General features: G+C 38.1%; 1 protein-coding gene across 1 annotated transcript in view; it reads left to right on the top strand.

Annotated features, from left to right (window-relative positions):
- LOC148731161 (TNF receptor-associated factor 5-like) overlaps positions 1-26,096 on the top strand; it is a 43,058-nt gene that overhangs the window by 14,723 nt on the left and 2,239 nt on the right. Inside the window, exon 3 of the mRNA XM_088759495.1 lies at positions 25,823-25,997. Within this exon, the coding sequence (XP_088615621.1) occupies positions 25,823-25,997 (175 nt within the window). The remainder of the gene's footprint in view (positions 1-25,822; positions 25,998-26,096) is intronic.

Here is a 26,096-nt window from a genome sequence, read left to right as displayed (position 1 = left end):
GTTCAAAGACCTGTAGAGCGAACTCATAAACAATAGTCCAATTTATTGGGTCTGCGAAGCTTTACATGAATAAAACGTGTCATATTGTATAACACTCTCTAGTTACTGGTTGTAGAGTTCAACAAAACTGTTCCGAAAGTTGAGATCATCTGTGTCTAGGGGCTTAACATAATATCGTGCAAAAGTACGAGCATTTGACCATCCTGCAGTTCTCATGATCTCTGTTAAGGTTAGTCCTTTGGCTTTACAATGCGAAGTTGAAGCGGCTTTGCTACTGTGCGGGGAGTATTTTTTAACACCTATACCCGACTGTTCCAGCACATCTCTGGCCCATCTTGCTATGGTATCCTTGGTAACCGGTTAAAATGATTTAGCATAACTGATTAATAGCTGAGTGACTTCTTCCGGTGAGTCGTTTAGGAAAGTTCTCGGTCATTTCATTTTATTAGGAATCAAACTCAATGCGAAACAAATCGTAGCACTCAGAAGTATTCACTTAAATTTTTCTTGGAACAAAGTAAGACGTACCGAATACACTCGTCGTGACTTTATTCATGGGGTGTTGACTTCACCATCCTCCTTTAGCACGTTAAATAAACTTTTTTTGACCACTTTCGGGAAAAGTCCTGCCATCAAAACATTTTCCTGCCTACTTTCAAGAAGTAAACTTTCCATTTTTGTTTCTCAAACAACCACTTGTGCTGGAAACAATAGAGGTAACCAGCAATTTTGAAACACTCATGGCGGCAATGTTTGTTTACAACTTGGCCGCGGATCTGATCGCGCGAGCCATCACTTATTACTCTTGCGAGTAATTTGCTTGCGTGTATCTTGGAATTCATTCTCCGCGCGGTCAAAAAGACTCTGTCGAGCATCCTTAAGGGCTTCCTTTCTACAGATTCACTCACATTCAACAAGCGATCACTAAGCACATGGCATGACCAAATTGGGAAGTGTCAATCACACACATGATACACCTTTCTTCAAATTTGGTTGTTTCCTCTAACTTCGACGAAATCTATCTCGCTATAAACGAAATATTTAACCTGCGAACAGAAGCGTGTGTTTCAGTGTGTAAGATGGTTGTATCAGCATCCTGAAGGCCTAAAAAACTCAACAGTCTGGAATCTGAAATGAACTTTAGCATATAGAGGACCCTGGCACATTGTAACATACAGCTACACAGAAGGACTATGTTTTGCGGCTGATTGCCATGGTAACGGCATAACAAAATCATTCTATTTACACGGTATAAAGACATGACGCTATCGACATCGTCGATCCTCGGAGCGAGCAATTTCCAAAACCTCTCCTGTAAAACGGTGTTTTCACAAAAAAAGAGTTACAGTTAGGCAATCCTTTCCCGCGCATTGGTATCAGATAGACAATATCCAGAGGAAAGAAAATTGCCTGAGGTCAGCTTTGCAGTTTTAGCCATGTCACCAGCGTTGTAAAAGACTAGGAACGACACTTTATTGAGCAAACAGGAAGAGAATTCATGCGGTATCAAAAGTAGTTTATCGGCGGCGTAACTAATCGCCAAATTATAAAGTTGCAGACAACCTGCACGTGTCAACTGGCGCATCTACAAGCCATTAAAAGGAAAGAAAAAGAAGAAGGAAAAGAAGAAGGAATGGATGAAACTTAGACTTGAGTTCGGATGAGCTTTGTTTTGCCCGTATCGAAAATGGGTTCTTGCATATAAATTAATAAAAATAAGAATGAAATAAAAAACATTTTAATAACACAAAAACTATGCGCATGTTCAAACGCGTTTTATCGTGTACCATAAATTAGTGCTGAACGCTTTCATAAAAAGAAACGTTTTGACTTTTTTCTTAAAAGTAGCTAGGCGGCTAAGGATCTGATTGGTAACGCATGGCAACGAGTACCATAAGGCAGGAGCAGCATGAGCAAAAGCGCGGTCCCCAAGCCTAGAGCACGTGACCGTGGAACAGACAGAAGAGATTGTGTAGACTAATGAAGAGCATAGTTGGAGGCAGAATTTAGATATCTTAGATTGTTTAACGACTTAGAAACAGAAAGAAGCAAGTTTTAAATTTAACTCTGAATGATACAGGAAGCAAGTGTAGGTCCATGAGAGCCGGTGTAATGTGTTCAAAGTTCGTAATCTGGAAAATCACCCTAGCTGTGGCATTCTGAACTTTCTATAAACGATCAAATTGATATTTAGGTAGAACAAGAGGAAGTGAGTTGCTGTGATAAAGGTGCGGAGATACAAAAGCGAAGACAGGTGTCTTTGTCCATTGCATTAGAGAGATATTTTCTGCCCTGTCTGATGCTGCAGAGTCCACGAAAAGCCTTGCTTTAAGTCTTACTGATGTGAAAATACATCAGCATCCGAGGCTTTTTCAATCTTAGACACTGAAAACTGAAAATACAACAGGAAACATGTTCCATTATACCTGGTGTGGATTAACGCCTTAAATAAGACTCGGGCTCTATTCTGTAATCTTGAAATAGTGAGCAATAATCCTTGGTAATCCCATACTTAAACAATCCACTCGGAGCCTCAAACGTCACTTTACTCCGAGGTCCCTGTATCTTTTAAAGTCGTCTCACTGAAACGGGACGTCCACGTGTGAAGCAATACCCTCCCTCAATAATGACTAACTAGAGATGAGGGAACTAGAAGTCAGCTTATTCAGTGTACGCAGCAACGAGTATGAGTAACTTTATTATGCATTTTCTTATTCGAGGTGACTGGAAACCAAAGGACGAGTGTAGATCACTACCTCTTCCTTATTCTATAGTGTGGGTTTTGCGTTAAAACCATCTTTAGGACCCTATATTAGAACTGTTTCATTAGCACTTCTTTGAATATCAATAAACTTTATCAAAGGATAAGAGTAAAATCTCTCAGACACCATTTTCTATATGAAATAAAATGTCCACAGGAGGAATTTGGAAAAAAGACCCCTAGAGTAGTGGAAAATTTATTAAAAAACAACTCGCCGCAGGCCGATCTTAATATAAATACTAAATTTAAAAGCTAAGCATATACTTTATATAGGATTCTTGTAAAGCCTTGTCCAATTTTCGTATGACCCTTACTTTAAGAATGCACTCTAGATCTTCTATATACCCTCCGGTGAAAAGGCTTGCATTATATTTGCGTGCATTATGAACAATGTACAAAAAGCTAGAGCCTGATAGTTGTTCTGGACTGTTGAAGCACGATGATTCAACTTCCAGTTTTCCTAACTGAAGTAACTGAAAAATTGCTTTGTCAAACATTCCTGGGTGAAAGAGCAGGGAACATACCAATATTGCTCGCATGATTTTTGCATGTTTTAGTTGGTGCTTGCTGAATACTGCAGTGAGCAATCTCGATCACCGAAGACAAAAGAATCTCACAATTTATATGCTGAGACTTCCAGAGCGAGGGTAACGCACTTTTAAAAAAGTTATTGTCAATACTGATACCTTTACTTCATCTCGAGTATGGACTTCCTGAGGCATGTTTTTGGAAGGACTAGTAAACCCTAGCAACTCTGCCTCTGATTAGTAGCAATTAGTATATACTTAAACAGTGGATAGCGTTGAAGGCGCGCTCTGATTGGCTAGTCAAACTTTAGTGAATAGTTGTTAATTAGTGCGGCATATGCTGCAATCATTCGCATTTGTATTAAACTGATTTACTCCAATCCTTACAATCCACACAAAACTCTCTCGTATCTATGATATGGAAGAAGGGAAGATATTTGCCTGGGTTCAGTTCTCATTAAAAACTATCACATCGCTGGGTCATTCTCAATGACCAGTTTTGACAACAAAATTACTTCAAAATATATATATCATTGCTTCCAATGTGACATATACCTCAGCCATCCCAGGCTTGTTTCTTTGGAAATATCATATTAAACTATCAATACAAGCTGTAAGCGTTAACTTTTGGACCAAATAAAATATCTCGAAAACGTGTGATATGTTTCTGACTCTACACAACTTTTATCACAAATAACTTACCGGGACTTGTGGGTGATCCAGAGTCAACTGATTGGTGCAGGAATTCACAGGTGGTAAAGCGTACCATACCACGTATATTGGGTGACCTTTCAAGCTGGGAGAGGCTGTAGAGCTTATGTCATGAAAAAGTTGACTTGTTTTTAGTTCAATGGCTATCAAAGAATACAGGATTTCTGGGTTGCAGTAACAGTACAAGGAGTATTAAAGATCGAAGCGAAGAAAACCTTTGAAAAATGAGGGAAAATGGGGTGAGGGGTTGAAGAGAGAGCAGTCATCTTAAGTCATTCGACTCGTCCTGTTTTTTTCTTTTTTCCTTTCAGTTGCGTCTTTTTAAATTGGAACTTTTCTTTCTCTCAATCTAGCTGGCTATAAGTAGCCTGCAGCGTAGTATACTTCAATAAATAACACTTCAATCAATCAACTTTATTAATGTGTCAAACTCTTCTAGCTGGCCAAAAGTGGCCTACTAATCGGGGACACCTAGTTAATAAAATCTATATAAAGCTTAAGGTTACATTTGATAATATTTAAAGTAGAATATTTACTATAAAAAATTCATTAATAGCATTAAAATATTAAATCTGTATATAAAATAAATAATAATGATGACAATAAAATGGTTTACAATGTAATATAATTAATCTGAAAGTAAGCGAGAGATGAACTTAATAAGTAGAGTCTCAAGTGTTACACAGGTAACAATTTGAACATTTGTTCTCAACTATATGACTTTAAAGGCCGATAACGATGCTAGGGCCCTATCCTTCTTAGACAGTTTGGACCCTAAGAGTGGTCCAATGTATCAAATGGAGTGCTTGCCATATTTTACAATATTGAACCTAGGGATAAAGAAGTCTGAATTTCGTCGATTATAACTAATCTCTGATACGCTGAAAAGATAACATTCAAAGCTGTTAACTTATCTTTCACTTTATACATGAGGATTGCAATATACTGCAGGTGTCTTTTGTAAAGACTAGTCATCCGTGCACGTGTTAGTAACTTGCCATATGATGATTTCTAATCACAAAATACAGCTCGCAGACGATGTTCATTGACCCTCTCAAGCTTTCTTTGATCTGAGCCTCTGCAAAAGTGCCAAACGAGGCTGCAGTTTGTCAGATATGGCAATATGGCGGTCTTGTTTATTCTTAATTTTACTTTCATTGAAATCATGTTGCGTATTCTCATTCGGCTGCTCACCAGCATACCATACTCCAGCGATATATTTCATTATAACTAAATCATAGCCAACGCAGCCTATTTTTTTACCCTTGTTGCCCTCATTCACTTAATTATAATGAATAAATTCTCATCAATTTATCTGTTCCTCTTGCATCACTTTCTTGCATTTCAAGATTCGTATACAGCCAATTTCCCATGATATATGATATATAGAAGCTCGTTTCAAACGATTTTTTTCTTCAGTCTTCGAATCTCATATCCCCTATATCTCCTAATATTGGATTTTCCTTATTCATTCTGGTGTAGCGACTTGTCCTACAACCAACTGGAAAAGTTACCTTCAGGAGCCTTCTTTCCTTGTCCGTATATTTACGAACTGTGAGTAAACGTTTGTTTCGCTTGCTATAGGGTTATAAATCATCTTCTCACCTTAACTAACTCTACTCGCGTGATTTTTGTAAAAATAACTCTTTATTTCATGGCCATATCTCAGAAGGACTGGTTTAAACCAAATTGAGTTATTTCGCTGGCTAAAAACCGATATTGACCGCGGTTTAAATTTTTCCATCTAGAGCGATAACTTTTTAACATATCTTTTAAAAGTGCAACAGGTAGGAAAAAAAAGGAGAGAGTTCACGTTGAGCAGAGGAGTGTTTTCGTTTGTTTCATTTTGTTTTGTTTTGTCTCTCTTTATTGCGCCAATGTGGTTACTAGGACGGATACTTTGTGTTTATTGTTTGGACATACGATAACCATATTATCAACTGAGCCAATTAAGTCTGTATGAGAGAGTTATGACATCGTTTATTGACACAGAAATTCCTGCGTTCATTCTATTTAAGATATCTGTCGTTCACGGTGGTTCAAAACTTGTAGACCGCCCGCTTGGGTAGACAGATCCGATTATAAAGTGGCTGCGCAATAAAGCTTTTTCAGGTTTCCACTTAAACTATAAATTACTTGAAGGTCATGAAGTGCTAGTTCTTGGCAACATGCAGCGCTGTGTAACTTTAAAATTTTGATTTTTTTCCATCGCTTTTCTGAGTTCAACGCCACGCCCTGTCAGGAAACAAGTATAAAGGCAATTTGAAACCTCAACATGAAAGAAATATCTATGGTCATTTTGATATTTTGGTGAAGCAGATATGGTCGAAGGAAAGTTTGGGCTCCCCTTTTGCATTTTTTGGCGAGGTCCGACAGATAATAAATGATTTTATGGGGATCATCCTTTTTAAATCGCAAAGGTCTTTACCTGACATTAATTCTGTAAATTTCAAGAAGACGGATACCTGGAGAGCGTTCTTTTCCCAGTTAGATAACAGAATTCAAACCACTTAGCAGTTTATTTCCAGCTTTTCCAAATACTATTCTTCAGACATTTCTCCCGTAAACTTCTTTTGTAAATGAATTCTAGTCCATTTTGATTGGTCTGTTTCCATCACTAATCTGTTCAACCTCCTAATTACCAACTGATTCAAAGACATTAAGAAAAGGAAATAGTTTTATATTGGCATGTGTTGTATAACGTGGCAAAACATCAATAAAAAGTGAACTTTTTAAAACACAGAAGTAAATTAAGTAGTGATAAAAGTAAATTGAAACTGAGTGCGGCAGATATTATCATGTTAAAAAAGAGAGGCAACATTTTCATCGCGAGGATGCATTCTGAAAATGGATTCCCATCAGTCTCTTTTCTTTGGCAGGAGAAAAGCCAAAACAGACAGAGCTCGCGTTCCAGTCATTTACGCCTTAGTTTAAGGAAAATCTCTCCAAGAGCAGTTGTTAATTCCTGTTGTACGAAGCGTCCAGAAAGATGTCTGATGTTGTCACATTTCTCAGTTGTTATCTAGTAAGAGTGAAGTAGCAGCATACAAGGAAATCAACCTGTTGTTTTTTCCTTCTTTCTAAATTGACGCAGTTTCCTGAACAACAACAACATAAAGAACTTCTCCTCTGACCAACTACCCCCTGTATATTCGGGGAGGAAATACCTTGAAAACCTGTAAGTTCTGTGGCTTTGGATTCTTACTCCATTCTAGATCAGTAGTTCTACCAAATCTACAGCTCTGAAATACATATAGCAACATATCCTCCTCCGAGATACTGAGTGGGAATATGAACACTTTTGCACCTCCAATCCTAGGATAATTTGAGTAATTTTAGTTTAAATATGTTGGTGATTCTTGAACTATAAAATTGTTCAAAAGGAATGGCGATGACTGTACTTGTAAATTTGTGGTCGCCATACTGTGAAGGATTCATGAATTGGAACTGGCAGCGGGCGAGGCGTGCTCAGCGTAGACTTACATTCCTCGAATTAAAGAGTTTTAGTTGGTAACACATGAAGTTGAGAGAGATGTGGTCCTAACTTTTGGAAAGAAAACTGTCTATTTTCAAGGTGAAAGTGGGTTGTTTCCATCCTTGTGCGCCACAAAATGAATAGGCTAGTTGCTTAATGCTGGTTACATCGCTACTGGATTTCTGTAGCTCCTTTAAAAAGCTCTTAGATGTTCAATTTCTATAGTTGGCTGTGAGTAAATTATTTGAGTAGCTCTGCTCTAAGCCGCTTACGCAGTGACGTACCTGTTGCTCGAGTTTTAAAATTGAACTCGCAGAGCGAGCACAGCACTTAAATAATGACTCTACATTTGCATCTTTTTCTGAATATATGTGTGGTCAGATTTCTAAACGATGGTCGAGTTTGTGATTTGAAAACTGCAATTTCACGATGTATCAGCATTGAACATGATAAGAAGTTTCACTCATTAGGAAGTAAATTGTGATTGGCTAGTCTTGCGCTTTATAAAGAGAAAAACCCAGCTCTCAGACACACATAATCAACTCTTGGTTAATATAATGGTATTAAGCTGATCAAAAATTCTTCCGAAGAGTGAACTGCAAATAGTTCATTGACATTTTTAAACAACTTTTAAAAAACTTTTAAAAACTCAAGAAAGATTTAGTATCCTATTAGGAAAGTGAGTGCAACAATAATTTCCTTATGTTTCTCTGTTTGGCGCCTTCGGAATAATCAAAAGGATTCTCTTTCTCGATTTCTTTTCTTAAAAAATAACTCAAAGTTTATAACGCATCATAATGCTATTGAGTCAACTTATGATTTTAAGCTGGAGGTAACCACGGTTTTCTCGCAGTATTAATTGAGGATGTTTAGTTTGTGGTTTAACTGGCGGTTTTCACTTCCAGGGAATGTAATGCATTCTGAACCTTCTTCAAATACCAAAAATCCAAATTGGAGCCCTAAACTGAGCAAGTTAGAGAAGACGAAAAAGAAAGTGGTCGTAACAACAAAAACTATGAGAACAGCGGTGCCCTTTGCTTAGTGGCAATCAATCACTTTTCTCTCTCCCACAATATTTCTTACTTCAAATCTCTTGGGCTACATAAATTCCCAAGGATACTATCCCGAGGCAAAAATTGTTGCGCAGAATTTATTCTTGCCCGAACTCGATGCCTGCCAGGCGCGATCTAAACCATCCGGTATAAGTCTCAGAGGATAACGAACAATAGGGCTATTGGCCGAAAACGAATCATACCAAAACAATAAGCAAAGTTTAATAGGACAGAATTGATCAACTTATATATAACTGATAATTGTTAATGAGTGTTGTTGACCATCAAACTGTTCTCTGTAACATAGTTAGACTAATTTGAAATTCACTTGAATCTTCCTTCTTTTAAATCATCAGTGGACGCTGTAATGAGTTCGTTTCACTTGCATTGCTGAGAAATGTCTAAGCTTTTGTTCAAAAATCTTTATTCTTGTTACTTTCAATGTTAACTTTGGTGTGCAACCACAGTCTGTCTCTATTTTGTTTTACATCTGTGGACAAGATCAAAAGAGAATCGTACACTCTCAACTGAGTAATCGAGGAACGTCGAGAAAATAAATTTATCTTTTTATAACAGAACTCTGGACTTCAACAAACTGGAGACTCTTCCAAGTGATCTCTTCAAGGGCTACAGGCTAAATGATCTGTAAGTTATTTGCTTTTTAATGAATTTTGAAAATCAGAATAAAATACTAACAAATGACTGCATTTGAAAAACATCGGGTACCTGTATAAATCCTCTTTAACAACATAGTTAATAATTAGGGGGAAAAAGATCCTTTCTATCACTTTGAATGGCATATCATTTAGACGTGAGATAATTCATTCCAAAACAATTCCATGTTAACCGGCCTCAGGTTTAATCCGTTCATGTTCCTCTGTCCATCGAGAACAAGCCTTAGGCAAACAGCTGCGCATTTTGCAAGTTCTAGTCAGTACAAGGAATGAGATTCTTTCTGATACTAACGGGTATTTAACTTAATGTGTTTTACAGGTGGCTGGGAAATAACAACTTAAAGAACTTATCTGAAGATTTCTTCGCTGAGCAATATTGGTTAAAATATTTGTGAGTAGTAATTATTTGGCACCTTTTTGAACAAACATTAGAGAAGTAATTCAGTTTTCTCTCTTTTGTTTCTGACGGGATAGCATATGTCAGCAGCGTGAACATGATCTCATTTGAAAAAGTTTAGTTTTCAATCTAAAGTGTAATCATTCAAAAGCGTAACGTTTTCAGATTTAAGTACTACTCGTATGTGTGCTGGTGGTACCGAGTAGTTACATGTTTGTGCGTGCGCATTTCTGGGTGCTTGTGCGAGTGTGCTGATTACAGTGGTTGTGCAACACATTTATAAGTATCTAAACGTGACCAGCACTACAGAAATGAAAAACAGTTCAGTCTGGAAATCTCGAACAAGTTACACAGTCAGATCATTTGAAAGGGACAACACCGATGTATCCTTCGGGCTCAAGTATCTTATTAAGAGTCGATGAAGACGACAAACAAAGATGTTAAACACAATGGTTCTATCAATAAATTGTCCATTGCAGAAAGGAAATTTGGACACCATTGCAAAAGGAAATTTGGACACCTTTCGAACGCTTAGAAATTGCTTGAATCGCGAGCGTAAGATCTGCCGGGCAAAGTACTACGAAGCAGAGTTTTGAACCTCTTACCCATAATCCTTTTGATCCACCACAAACCAACGACGAAAGTCATGCCGTAAATACGATATCAGAGTTTTCAACCTTTATGAAACTGTCCGCACTCAACCCCTCCAAAGCACAAGGGCCAGACAGCATCCCGGTATGATTATTAAAATAAAACGCTGATCTCTTGGCGGGACCAGTCTCTGTGATCCTTAACTCTTCGTTCCACGAATCCCGCCTTCCGCCTTCCTGGAAAGAGGCTGATGTAGTTCCGGTCCCAAAACAAAGGCCCATTAATGATATTAACAAGCACCTCCGTCCCATTTCTCTCACGCCTATCTTGTCCAAACTCGCTGAAGACCACATTGTTGAGAAATATGTTAAACCAGCCGTGTTACAAATTATCGACCCTCGCCAATTCGGATCTATTCTCAGATCGTCTACCACACATGCTCTGGTCAACATGACGCATAATTGGCTTGTTAACACCGACGGAAATGTTGCCACGGCAAGAGTAGCTCTACCTGACTTCCGTAAGGCTTTTGACCTTATCGACCATAGTGTTCTCGTTGAAAAACTAGCAACATATGATATTCCGAGTCAAACCAAAAGCTGGATTGTTGACTTTTTGATGAACCGGAAACAAAGCGTTAAACTTGCTCAAGATTGTCACTCTGAATGGGGCTCTGTACCATCCGGCGTCCCCTAAGAAACAAAATTAGGTCCCTGGTTATTTCTCATCATGATTAACGATTTGGACACCCTTTATCTTTATCTTTATTTCTTTATTTATACACGATCAATTCATCAGCCTATAAAAATACATATCACATACGCTAAGATATTTAAAATTAAAACTACATACTATAACACTAAAGCTGTTTTCCGTGAATGCCGTGCGTTAGACTTAAAAAATGTCATTGATCTTCCGTTTAAATAACCCCAGAGACTCTGTGTTCCTTATATCGCGTGGTAAACTGTTCCATAATGTGGCGCCATTGTAGCTAAAGCTTTTTCTGTGATAATTAGTGCGCGGTAGTGGAACATTAAGCTTATTTTCAGAGTCCCTGAGGTCATAAGCAGAGTCACGCCACGTAAACTTTGAATATAGATACCTTGGAGCTAGCCCGTGCAGACATCTAAACATCATGGTGGCTTTATGGATTTCCTGCTGGCGTGCAAGATTTTTCCACCCTAAAAACTCGAGTAGCTCAGTTGCATCAGCATCATAGTAAGAGAATGTCAACACACGGGCTGCTCTATTCTGCAATTTCTGCAGTTTGTCTCGTAGCGTTTTCCCACAGCTACCCCAAGCAATGTCACAGTAATCAAAGTGAGGTTTTACTAAAGCTTGGTAGATGAGATGTAAGGTTGATGCTGGGATCAGGTGCCTAATTCGCTTTAGGGCCCCGATACCAGAGGCGATCTTTTTCGTTAGTTTTTCGATGTGACTATGCCAATCGAGTTTATCGTCTATTATTACACCAAGCGATTTTGTAGCTGAAACCTGGCTCACTTAAGTATTGTTCATTCTAATTGTTGGTGAAGCTGTGAGAGTATTCAGTCTCTGCCTCGACCCTATTAGCATGAATTCGGTTTTAGTCATGTTCAACGTGAGTTTGTTCGCTTGTAGCCAGTTGAAGACGTTTTCTAGGTCTTCATTTAGACTAAACTGAACGTTCTCAAGATTGCTTCCCGCATATGTGAGGTGCGTGTCATCGGCATACATTCTCGGTTTACAATTTGATAAGCAATTTGGAAGATCGTTGATATATAATAAGAACAATAATGGACCGAGAATGGTCCCTTGAGGGACGCTGCAAGTCAACGAGTAGCTACTGGATAGCGACCCGTTGACAGAGCATTTTTGTGTTCGGTTTTCCAAATATGACTGAAACCATCTGAAAGATTTTCCATGTATACCATAATAGTTTAGTTTCGATAGAAGGATCTGATGATCAACAGTGTCAAAAGTCAAATCTAGAAAAATGACTCCATTGATTTTCTCGTTATCAATATTATATGCCCAAGAATCTGTCACTTCCAACAAAGCTGTTACAGTTGAATGATTAGCACGAAACCCTGATTGGTTTTGACATAAAATATCGTGCTCTTCCAAATAGGCATATAACTGTTCATAAACTATCCTTTCAAACACCTTCGCCATTATTGGAATCAGCTGACTCCAGCTGACTCGTGGAAATACGAGGACGACACATCTTGTTCCGAAATAGTTACTAAGGGCAGTGAGAGCAAACTCCAAGAAGCTGTGGATGACCTTTCAAGACAAGCGAGTATCGATGGAATCCAACTGAATGAGGCCAAGTGCAAAGAACTAGGAATTGGATTCTCTAACTGTAACTACGATTTTGAACCCCTGGTCCTAAATGGCAAACCCCTTGAATTAGTCACCAGTGCCAAAGTGCTAGGCGTAACCATTAGCCACGATTTAAAGTGGAACATGCACACCTCTGAACTAAGTAGAAAATTTTCCTCTCGTCTCTACTTTTTGAGACAACTGAAGAGATCCGGAGTTGCACCAAGCGAACTTGTGCAATTCTATGTGACATGTATTAGGCCCGTCTTGGAATACGCAAGTCCTGTATTCCACCGTTCTCTACCAAACTACATCAGCGAAGATTTGGAACGGATCCAAAGAAGAGCACTCAGAATCATCTATCCTGACCTGTCATATAGTGTAACACTAGAAACAGCTGGCCTACCGAAACCTCACGAGAGGGAAAATATTTCAACCAATCTGTTTGACGAGATATTCCGTAACCCCACCCATAGACTCCTCAGCCTCCTCCCCCAAAGGAAGAGTTCTAGATATGCATTGAGGCGCAAAAGTGATTTTACTCTCCCCATATGCAAAACCGAGCGCTTGAAGAACAGTTTTATTTTTACCCGTATTTATAAGATGTAGATAATTTTCCTTCTTTCTTAACGACGAGGTTATAATATTTTATACCTCCTTTTTCATCATCTGTATTTGTAAATATTCCCTAACTCAGCCTATGACTGCAAGGTGTTTATAATAAAGTATCTATCTATATATCTATCTATCTATCCATGCTAATTTAGAGGGATTAGTGTGCTGTACCACGTTACTTTCTAACCATGCTCAAGATTACTTCAGATGGACCAAGAGGTTTTTGGAAACGCTGTGTTGTTTGATGAAAATCAGTTGTAATATATTTGATGACTCGAGTTAAAAAGTAAGAATCGAATGGTAACTTTTGAAAAACCCGTATTAAAATCCCAGGTGACGTGTTGGAAAATAGACACCATAGCGAGGCTGACAGTGACCCGCAGAACATAAACAAAGGAATCAGGGCTCTTTCCTGCAACGATATCACGGAACTAAAACCGAATGATGTAATGGACATTTTGCTCTCTAATACAGACTCAAACTAAAAAACCACGCCGAAAATGGGGATAGTGTTTATGACTTGGATATTCTAAGTACAATAAGATAACCGGAAAATCTCTCCGCTAAGTTTGAAGCATCTTTCATCCAATTAGATCTTTTCTTATCGTTTTCTATATGTCGGCGGTTGAGTGCTAATCGGCTAGAAAAGCTGCCTCGAAACATTTTTCAAGAAATGTACGCCTTGGAGGAAGTGTGAGTATACGTTTGTGATTTCTTTTTAAAAATTCCTCGTCAAAGTTAAACATTCCCTTCCTCTGCAATGCATTTTTATGTGATTGATCGCGCTCAAGTCGTTCTAAATATGGCTTAAAAACCTCTCGTTCCTGATTTATCGATCGGTAGTAGTCCAGTAGTTAACCAGCCGGTTACGGAGTTTGATCAGTTTTGTGCGAGTAGTTAATAAACCGTAGGTTCCAAAATTATAGGACTGCACGATGAAGTTCTACTTTCGTTGGAGACGAATAACGTACAGGTCTCGAAAACAAAAACTTGCACTTTGTTTTTTTGCATATTGAAAGGAGACTTGAAAAATTCAAATCGCAAATTTTAACAGAACAGTTTTTTTTTGTTATGGGTCATATGATATTGGGCGTGTCCAGATGACTTCACCAAGGGGATTGCACTCACTCCTTAAACAAGTGTCCAAAGCTAGTCCAATAACAAAAAGATAACCTCGAGTTATGGCCAACTGAATCCATCTTCTCCCTTATTGACCAGCAAACATTTTGTTTAATGCTTCCATCTTTCCTCGCTAATATAAAAAAAAAAAATTACTACGCAACTCACAAATCACCCGTCCACCTTACAAGTCTGTTAAACCATAGTTAATAGAGCTGTTAAACCATCGGACAAGGTGCATTTATTTATTGAACGTAACAAAAACCAAAACAAAATTGAACGGAAAATTTTTAGCTTTTTCTAGGGAGGGACGCTTCAAGTATAAAATCATGAGTTGGTAGTAAGATTTTGAAACTGATGTGAAAACCTTTTTTCAAGTTCAACCCAATATCTCTCACTTAAAATAAGTTTTTTTTAATGAATGACCATGATTTTTGTTGTCAATACAACGATTACTGGAACTGATTAACGAACTGCATCTGCCTAAATTCTATCAGATAAAAACTTCGGCACAAAAAAAAATTAATCCAACAGAGATCCACATCGCCCTTGGAAATATAGCTAGTTAAATGAATTTTCGTTTGTTTGTTTACTTTTTTTTCCTAACTGGCAATCATCTCGTTCTCCAAACACTTTTTTTTAGGGACTTGTCCTACAATCAGTTGCAGAGTTTGCCTTGAGGAATACTAAGCAGTAATATCAAACTGAAAGTAATGTAAGTAGGATTCTTTTTGTACGAAAAAAAAGAAAAAAAACCTTTGTAGGTCAGTGTGAGCATTCTTAGATGGTGGTCCAAACTAGTTGAGAATATCGCTTATTTCTACCTTTCTCGAACTAAGTTTGTTCGTTTGAAAACTATTGAGTGTTATTTAGAGATAGATGGCATAATACAATGAAGTGTCTCCCTGCCATTATTGTCTTAACAGAAGGTCTCTTAGCCTAAAGCGTGGAATAAATATGTTCTTTGGGTACAGTTGCTGCATATTGGAGATTCTTGATCATAATTGATATACTTAGAAACACACAAAAAAGCTTTTCATTTCCTGATTTGGTAAAAAATTACTACTATTGCATTATTAGCTAGCTGATTTGGCTCGCATTACAGAAACCTTAAGTAGCGGGAATTTCCCATCTTCCAAGTAGAATTTAGGTTCTTAAATGTTAGCTTACTATTTGCCTCAAAGGGATTTGTCAAACAACAAAATTCAGCGTCTTCCCGAAGATGTTTTTGGCAACCTTCCTCAGTAAAAAAGGCTGTAAGTGGCATTTTTTACACCTTTACAGCGAGTGAAATCATACATTTTATTTTAAAGATTTTAGTAAACCTTTGCTTTGTGGCCATTCCAAATAAAATGCTATTACAATAAACATATCAAAGTAAACTGCTGCATGCGCTTAATTAGCTCCAGTATATAACAGAGTGAAGAGAGGTCGAAACCTCTCCGCGTTCTGGTATACAGTGCTAACTTTAGTGAACTTGGTCACCATCAGCAGTGAAAAGAAATATAGATTAACAAAGTGAGATTGACTGTCTCTTGTGACTTAATTTTTTTTTGCAAAGCGATCAGGGAAGGTTTAATATATTACAGCCCAACTACCACAAAATTGATTTGCGATATGAGCAACTCTTCGAATTCATGGTTTCAATGTACCAATACAGAGAATCGAATTCGTGTCATGATATGCAAATGACCCTTTAAACAGCGGAAATACAAATGGCACCATTTTTTTCACATTCTCAAGTCCAGGAGTAGAAGGTTTAGCGACTCAGCTAAGATGTATTACTTTGAAAATAAACAGGTAAGTTTTATTGTCAGTTCACGAGGTCCCTTTTGTGATAAAAAAAAAAAAAAACTCTCCGAGAGTCTCAAATACCAACGCAGTTAGCTTGCTTTTCAATTTTTTATTCCAATTTGTTTTTTTCTTTTTAAGCTTTCTCTCCAATAACAAACTTCAGCGTTTGCCAAAGTTCAAAAACCTTTCCGAGATAGAAACATTGTAAGTGATTCGAGTTCGTAATGAAAACTGTTTCAGTATGTGTCTTATCTAATGAGCATTACTAAAAAGGGAGCTTTGGCAAGAAACAGAGGATCAGTGTGCCTATCCATTGTTTCTTTGATATTCTCATGACCTAATAAACAGCCGGTTTAAGGATTTTAATGGCAAAAATTACTTTTTAAAATAGATGCAGAAAGTAAGAATCATTAACTATCATCTTTCTTAATTAAAATAACGCAACATAAGGAGGATATTACATGATGGCCGCGCGAAGATACGAAATTTCCCTTCGAGTTTTGAAAACTACTTTTCGGCACGAGACAATAAATTTCGTATTTCTAAGCGGCCATGTAATATGCTATTTATCATATAATCACAGATAAAAATCCTAATCATTTCGCTTTGGCTGCAAAAAGGTACAATTTATTATGGAACTTTAGCAGCGGCGACATTTTTTCTTGGAAAGATACCTTCATGTTACTTTCACTGTGCGCGAAAGCTCGCAAGGTATTTCAGTAGTGTTTATACACCAAAATATAACACCACACACTTTTTTATTGACGCCTCCCCATGAGGCTATAAGCGATATATGATAATGATAATGATGCTGAAAATCGTACCAAAGCAAAAACAGCGCGGTTAATCAAGTGGGTTAATAGTTATCATAAAACATTTGAGTTTATTGCTTTCAAGATCTCTTCGAAAAAACGTCTATCAGATAGTAGGGATTCATCTCAAAATCTGAACTTAACGTGGAATGTTAATCAGGACACAAAGTCTATAATTTTCAGTTTTTTTCAAGGAACAAGGGGTGTTCAAAAGCTTCGAAATCCGTATTTCAATAAGAAATGTAAATACGAGCTTTTGCTCGATCGCAGAATTAACTAATCACAGCTAGTTGACATCGGCTTAACGACGATTTGCAGCCCGGGTATATACCGTTGTTAAGCCATTATTTAACCGGCTGCCAGTACAATCAGTGCGGTGTGATCAAAATGTTTTCGTCTCGGTGAAAGCAGTCTAGCGATGCTCTTAATGAAGTCTCGGACAACTTTGATGAACAGTAAAACAGTTTACTGAAGAACAAGGCACGAATAATTTAAAAGGAGAACGTTTATATGAATTGAATAAATGATACGAATGATCTTAGCCAGATCCGACGATGAACGTTTCTTAGCCCAAGTAATTATTTAAAACTATCTTTACAGTTAAATAGTGATACAGAGCGTCTAATGCATTTCATTTATCGCGTAGATACATGGAGAAAAACAGCCTCGTAACCCTGTCACCGGATCAGTTCCAAGGCCTGTCCAAATTAAAAGACCTGTAAGTAAACCTACCAATATTATATGAACGAGATGGCGGACGGAAATTATGCCTAACTGCACTAGTAAAAATTATTGACCTTACAGGAGATATCTGATCATCTGTAATCAGTGTTCATTAGCGGCTGTCGTATTATTTGGTTCATTTAAATTTTCTGTTAGGGGATGTGCGATTGCGAAAAAAAAGAGCATGTACTTGAGGAATAAGTAACTCTAAATTGTAAGTTAAATTGTATCTGCGGTAGCATGACACAAAAAGTGAGCAGACTTATTCCTTCACCCACTTCTGCTTAAAGTTTCGTTGAATTACTCAAACTAATGTGCCTTGGCTGGCTTAGATTCCGACACCTTGGAAGTTACCAGAGTCACGTATGACATTGCTCGAGTTTGAAGTTGCTATTACATCCAAGATAGCAACTGCCAACTCTGATCTCATTGGCATGATGTCACAAGACAGAAAAGGAAGACAATTATTAGAAGGATGTAGCAGTTCTTTACCATATATGAATCAGCGCGTACTTATACTCGGATTAAGCGAGGCAACCGCTAACTGCCATTAACTAATTTTTTTTAAGTAGTCCCAAGCACTGAATGAAGTATTTTCAATCTACTTTTTTGTGTCACATATTTTATAAAGATATTTTTGTAATAAGACATGGAAGAGTCCATAAAGCTATTAAAAGGCTAACTCTGCAATGGAGGTTTGCTTCTAGAGTTTTCTGTACTTTAAGTAATAATGATCTGTCTTCTTTGTCGTTCAAGGGCTGTTTATGAGAACAATATTCAGTATCTACCGCGTGGAGTTTTTAAAGGTTTAACAAACATGCAGTCCATGTAAGTCTCTGTTTCTCATTATCATTTTTAATCGACGCTAGTGAAGCACTGCAAACCTGGGGTCTTGTGAAAGTGCAGTCGCCGACATGTTCTGCATCTCCGTCATTTGAGTAGGTTGTGTCAAAAGTTACACACGAGTGACCACGATTGACAGCGAATGACCACAATTGAACACTAACGACCAAGGGTGACCAAGAAGTTATATATTTGGCTGACATCATAATCTCATTATCATCAGGTGACTTCATCCAAAAACTTATGATTTCAACGTAGATAAACCATTCACGGAGACTGACATATGCAAACAATGCATCACTTCCTTCATTGAAAGCGTAGTTCCCAGAGCTACTTCGCTTTCAAAAATTGTTACGCAATGGGCCCGTTTCCGCCCAGAATCCTAAGACAGAAGGAAGGAAGTTAGGGAAATTAATGGAAAGAAAACAAGCAATAAATACCAAAAATATGTTACAATATAAGATAAAAGATGAAAACAAAAAACAAAAACAGCAAATATGAAAAGTTAACGGAGAAGAGTGACGAGTGATTGAAACCGCATAAAACGTTTATCGCGTGGCTGGAAGCAGAAAGATGACACCACTCCTTCCTTCCTCCCTCTAGTTACTACTTACTAGTTACTCTCGATCACATGAGTCACTAATGGCAAGTAGTGGTCATTCGCGGTCGCACATGGTCACTCGGAGTTACTCGTAGTTACTCGTGGTCACCGTGGTCGCTTGTGGTTACTTATGGTCACTAGTGGTCAATCATGATCGCTCGGGGTTACTCGAGGTCATTCATGGTCACTCGTGGTCATTCGCTGTTACTCGTGCTCTCTCACAATCACTTATCATGCTTTTTTTAAAATCAAAATCAATGTTTTCATGTTTGTCATTAACGAGTTACCCTTTCATTCTATCGTCATTTTACAGGAGCCTTTATTCCAACAGAATCCGTACAGTGAGCAACGAACAATTTAAAGATATCGCGCCAAGTATTCGATTCCTGTGAGTATGAACAAACTGCTATTATTCAAGGTGTACGCCTGTTGAGTTTCACGGAGATTTAATTACAAATTCAATAGAGAAAATGCCCATAACTCTCGGATTAGCGTCCCTTCCTATGGCGTTCATTACTGTTCAAATCACTTTGAGCACATATTTGACTTTCTGACACCTTTTTTGCGCTCAGGGGGATCCAATTCCTCTGTCAGATATCACGTCCTAAACTTTACGACGTAAAACCTTGTATTCTATTGTATGGCGTCAAATACACCGACGTCTATTTTACGGCGAGAATTCAATCATCGTTTAGTGGACTTTCAACGTCTTCAAAACGAGGAGCTTCGCGTTACGACGTAAAAATTCAATTTTGACTACACGTTACGTCGTAATTTATCAAATAAGTTTTACGTCGTATCTTTTATGACGTAGAATTTATCACCTTTATAACTTGTCAATCAAAACCTTGTCAACTAAGCTTTATGTCGTAACTTTTACGCCGTAACTTGTCAATCAAAAATGCTTACAATGTTTAATAAGTTAACTTCAAAGTCTTAATAGATTACGTAACCTCAAAGTCTTAATACGTGCATTATTATATCAAGTAACGTCTTTAAAACCCAAGAATTAGCACATGTATATCTCATTTATTACTTGGCCAAAGCTATGCAGGAAAAGAATCCTTCTTGCTGGTATGTAATATTTCTGAGATGTTGAAGGTATTCACGTTTTTCTCTTGGATTCAGTTACCTCATGCATTATAATACTTACAATAAAGTTATAAATTCTATAATTACCGTAAATCGTCTATGATCGCTCCTGTTGATAGGGGGGGGGATATTTTTTGCAGCGTTTATTCGAAATTTAAATCTTGCCGATAAATGTCCAATTGTAACGATTTTTTTGTAATTAGTGAAAGCTCTCCCCCATCTTGCAACATTGCAAATTATCCCAACCTCTGTTAAGGTGCGTAGGAAACACCAAACCGAAAAACAAGCTCTACCAAACAAAAGAGTAAAATTCAAGATAGTGCCGGGAAGTTATCAACGGATTTAACTATCATTGAACCAACAGTTTGAAGAACTCGTCCAAGGGGAGTCGACTGCGAAGAGAAACTTTCCAACACACAGTTATATATCCAAACTGGAAAGGTCACGCCCCTCCCGCCCCAGCCACCCTCACACACATACAGTTACACTTAAATGACACCAACAGTTGATTTATTTCTGCAAAATGATCGTTACATATTTTCTTTTACCGTGGAAATCTTTGTGTTCACGAAAGAGAAAAAGAAGAAAACGGCTGGAAAATCTTAACTATTAACTACAAGTGCAAACTATTTTAAAATGTTTGCGTTATTGCAAACTTATATACTTGAAAATATTTTTCACGGAAAGATATGAATAAATAAAAAAAGATATATAAATAAAGTTAGCCAAAATTTAGGATTATAAAATGATTCTTACTCCACTAACAGGAGATATTCCATGTGAAAAGCTTTTAAGCTTCAACATAACAAATTAAACAAAAGAAAACTTGCAAAAGAAAACGTAAATATCAGGCGGACTGAGCTGCCGTATAATGGCACAAACTCGTGCCAAAATAATAGATAGTCCAATATCATCCCATAAACCCAAGCCCTCTATATCAAATCCTTTAAATATTAATTTCTGACTAATTCGTTCCCATGTCTCTAAATCGTCTTTCTGTCCCAGTGGTCCTCATTTTCCCTCGGGGATAGTAGAGGAAGCAAAACGCGAGCGCGCGTGAAACTCTGATAGCCATTTTCGTAGGCTAAAATTATTTGCAAGATCCTAGAGATATTCACGTTGATTCGTTCGCACAAACATTGTTTTTGAAAGACATGCACGCATTCCACGGCTCATTGTAAAGGTCACCTTGTTTCTTTTTTTATACAGGGAGTGACGTTGGGCTTACTCTGACGAGAACTGAAAAGAAACATTCGTTGGTCCCAGCGACCTTTGACATCTTTATCTATATGAGTGTTTCATGTTACCCAAGGAAAATTTAAATGCCTACAAAAGAACCTAGATTAATTGCCATCATGTGTTTTTTCAATTTTTTTTTGTTTTTAAGGTAGAACGTTTAGTTAAAAAAGTGCAAGATACTGTACAAGGCAAATCATCCCCTCACTCCCTCCCCCCTCCCCCGATACACACACACACGCTTCCTACGCCCTTTACCATCCTTGTATTTTTTAGCCCATATATTCTAGTATCGGTTTAGTCAGATAAAACGTTCCCCTCAACGAATATGAATGAAAAAAGCCTAGAAAATAAAAAAAGAAAAAGAAAAAACTAGCTTTTCACAATCCTTTGCACCAGATTTTGCTATGGCAGATCGTACGAATGAAAATATGACAATGTTTTGAAAAAGTATGATTTATAAATCTTGCACTATGATTACGACAACGGAAACTGGTTCAGAGAAGACTCCACGAAGAAAACCGAAAAATCTGGCTATGGATCTGATTCGTCGTGCATCTCTATAACTAGAAAAGTATGACTTTAAGGAAATTTCAGACAAAGAGGAACCATCGTTATGTATCGATGGCCCTTGATGTCTACGAAGCGCAAAGTCTTGGCTTGGTAGAGACAGCAATGCAAACGCCGTCCTGTAAAGCACCTGACTCATTAAAAAAAAAAAGATGACGTCATTGAAGCACTTGCTAGGCTACTAAGTACTATCTCATCCCACTTTCAAGCTTTAGGACAGTATTCACTCAAGGTAAGTAATACAAGAACAGTTAAAGATGAATCTGTGACTAGGGGCTTCTTTTAGTCGGGTAAAATGCTAATATTATCAAGATAGTTTATAATTTTTCATCTGTTTATATAAGGTGGTAATTTATTAATTAGCCCTTTGGGAAATTGACTTCTTTCTTTCCACAAACCTTGTCCCTGTTTAGTGTTAATTACACTATCTTCCGTGCTAGTCCTGGAGTTCAAAAGAGGCAAACAAACACAGCGGCCACCTATATTGGAGAACTTCAAGAATTTGAACCATTGAATTAACTTCGCGTATTACCATGGATAGCACCTGCAGGTAATTCGTTTGCAAACCATCTCTAATGCTTTACACCAGTTAACCTTCAACTCAGGGTATCTAGATTAGAGTACTGACTGACACATGATCGAAAAACCCTGCAAAAGTTCTCTCATTGACTGGGTGATAAGCAGTTTTACCTTTGTGGTGTCAGTCAAAAAAGGTGCTCTGGATAGAATTTCCTCTGGGGCCACGGATTCTCAGGGTTCTGGTGTTTTCACTCTCAAGAGGTTCATGAGGTAGCCCTGCTCTTGCCTCACATATTGCCTACAAGATGAGAGTGCGTTTTAACTTTTACTGGTGATAATTGACATTTCTCTTGCACAAGGCTTTATTCTATTGCTGTTTATCAAAATCAGCTCTCTGTTAAGGTGAAAGAACAACTTAAAAACTGCATTTATTGCATTTCTAGTAGTTGACAGAGTTTCCTCTAAAGCCTTGCCCACAAGCATGAGCATCAGAGGAAGCATAACACTTGAACAGACATGAGCATGATATTATTAACAAGGTATTGGTAGCCAAAATGCCATTTATCGCAGAGTGGAAATGCATATGTTTGTCTAAAATCCCTAATATCTGAAAATCTGGAACAGCCAAGGGGGAGACATCCTTTCCTTGGATATTTTTTTACCTCAGCATTTCGGCGTTCTGCTTCCATTCTAATTCTCTCCACTTGTATAAGACGCTCGCCCTAAATACAGTTAAAGACAACATGTTGCTAGACTACAATGCAATGCTGCTTACTGATATATATTAAATAAAGATCATGGTAACATAAAAAGTTAAGATTTCAATTTGACCAGCAGTTTCCACACAATGACAGGAAAAATTTCTGCTTTCTTATTGATTTTTAATGATGGCTCCTGAAGATCAAAATTATTGACCACAGACCACACTTTGTATGGGTTTCCTGGCATGATAACCCACACAGGATGTTGGGAGAACATGAGAGAAGCATCTGGGCAAGCGGTTTACAAGCTTTTCGAGTGGTGCTCTATTGCTTTTGTAATGTAAAATAGTAAAAAATGACTTTATTTATACAGGGTAGCCCAGCTCTTCAACTCAAACTATGAGTTTACCGGCACAATAAACCATAGGTTTTTAACCAATCAGAATGCGTGTACCATCTCAGTTATTTTGTAATATGCATTTCAATTAAACTGACAAGTTAACAGACCCATTTGTAAAAATACACATGCAAAAGGTTATTTAGCTGTTATTCTTCTAATTATTTCGCTACTTTAAGGATTGATTCTAAGGACAATCACACAATACTTTGTTTCTGCAGTATATCAAGCAATGTTACACAGAGCAGTTATATTCAAAAAAAGGAAACTTGGAGGTCAACCCTATATTAACTAGCTCCTGTATGTAAAGGGTTCCAAGGTCCCAGCGGCACATCCCCACCCACAAAGTCCTAAAGTTACCCCCCCGGTTTTATTCAACAAAACGCTCTCAAAAGTCCCCCTTCCCCAGCATCGTGCATTAGGAGTTTGTATTTCAGACACGAGCTAATGCCTCACTTTGTGGGACATTTGCTCACATTATTTACATATCGGCGCTTTAGAATAGTAACGGTTCAATTTAGCCCAGCGGTAAGTTACATGCAAAATCATATTTGTAGAAACTAAAAATACCTTACAGGAAAGTAAATGCCTAGCGTCGACATGAAACGTTAGGTTTCCGAGTTCGACAGTAGTCTGTGGTGTTGTAGAGGAGACTGATGTTGTCAGCCACAATCTGACGTGCACCTCACTTTTTATATGTCATTAGTAAGAACAACACGCATTTTCTTTAGGCAATGCTTTGTTGTTTCATACATATATTTTAAGTCGCGAACATTTTTATAATTAGTTGTGTGATAAAAGTGTGTAGTGTCCAGTAAATACTTTTTTTCCTGACTCCTTTCTATATTTCTTAGAGCTCCCCTCACTCGAGCGAAATCAATGTGAGCCTCTTGTGCTTAATTAGTGGTTTTCACTGTCACTGTAAACCAACAGAAACATCTGTTTTTGAGTTGAGATAATTTCCTATCTATGCGTGAATTCTTCCCTTGATGAACTCACAAAGAACTTGATGAAGTCAAAAAGCCCCCCAAAAAATCCCTGGAAAAAAAGTTAGCCTCTAAGAAATTGATTGTCGAGACATATATAAAATTACATAATGCGATAAATGATAGCAAATGGTACAAACCCCCCCGCCCCCACCCCGCGCGCGGCCTCTTCTAAAAAATTCTTACGCTCCAATCAAGCCATCAAACTTTTTTACCCCTATCTCCCGTCTCCCCCTAAAAATATTAATTAATAATGAACAAAACCCTTAGATTTGGCTATTTCTTGACATTCGGAGTACTGTATAGTAAACACCCTCTCTCTTTGGAATTTAGTAATGAATCAGTGGCTTTGATATTTTATAATCATTGTTGAATTCTTACCCCTCCCCCAGTGTTTTCATTTTTTTGGCAAAGTAGGGAAAAAGAAAAAAAATCCTATGTGGAACCTTGATCCCAGTTCATTTCAGTCTAATTGGAAAGGGGGGTAGGGCAATTGTAAAATATACTTGACGAATTATGTCATTCTCTTTCCCGTACAGTCAATACGTCATACTTAAAGCAGTGGCATGCAAAGAGGGACACCTTTTTTACCGCGGCTGTCTAAGGCAGTGGATGCATTTGCATGGTAACAGAAACTGCCCTGTCGGAAGGCAACCCCTCCAAGCCTCGGACGTGAGGGGCATAATCACTTTCGACAGGGTAGTGGATTCACTTGAAGTGTACTGTGTAAGGAGAGCAGAGGGGTGTAATTGGACGGGCCCATTGGAGAAAATCTCTGATCATCAACAGCAATGCCTCCATGAGCCCGTCCAATGCACCCACCAAGGTTGTATACAGACGTTCCCTCGCGGAGAGGTTGAAAGGCACGCCGGCGAATGCGACATGCGTCCCCAAGATTGCGGGTACTGTGGAGTTACGCTGCCCTTTCGGCAGTATCACCACCAGGAGTTGGAATGCCGGAAGGCTCCTGTAACGTGCCCGTTCAATTGCAACGTGGTTTCCATACCTCGGTAAGTCTGATTAGTTTAATAATGTAAACTGATGTTTAAAAAACCACTTCAAAAACTTTGAACGAACGACGTAGCTCAACTTTGGATAAAACAGAAATAAAATAGAATTAGAGACAAATACTGATCAAACAACATAAAAAGGGCTGAGGAAAACAACATATTCGACTGCCCATCAGTTTTAAGTCTCCTGCAATCTCTCCGACTATCAAACGAAAGAAACCCTCTCATAAATTGTTAATATTTCTTCGTTTAATCTAAACGTTGTATACATGACGACTAATGGTGTAAACAAAAGGAAATTATCTTTTCCAGGGACCAATTGAACGGGCACATTGCCTCCGGATGTACCCGCGCGTTCGTTGCCTGTCCACTCCCGGTGTGCAACGATGTGATGCGCAGAGAGGAGCTTGCCAGACACGAGGCAGAAAATACGGAGAGCCACCTGCAGTTGCTTCTAGCAGAAAGGAGGGCAAACCAACTCAGCGATGTAAGTACTCGCAAAAGAAAATAGTTGATTGCCACAAATTCTTAAAGGAAGTAGCTACAAAAATGGTTTATACAACTTAAGGTGTTAATGAAGATTCAA

The sequence above is a fragment of the Stylophora pistillata genome, chromosome 5 (genome assembly GCF_964205215.1).
Source record: "Stylophora pistillata chromosome 5, jaStyPist1.2, whole genome shotgun sequence".
Classification (NCBI taxonomy): Eukaryota; Metazoa; Cnidaria; class Anthozoa; order Scleractinia; family Pocilloporidae; genus Stylophora; species Stylophora pistillata.
Note: the sequence above shows the minus strand (reverse complement) of the source record. Positions and strands in the feature narration are given on the sequence as shown.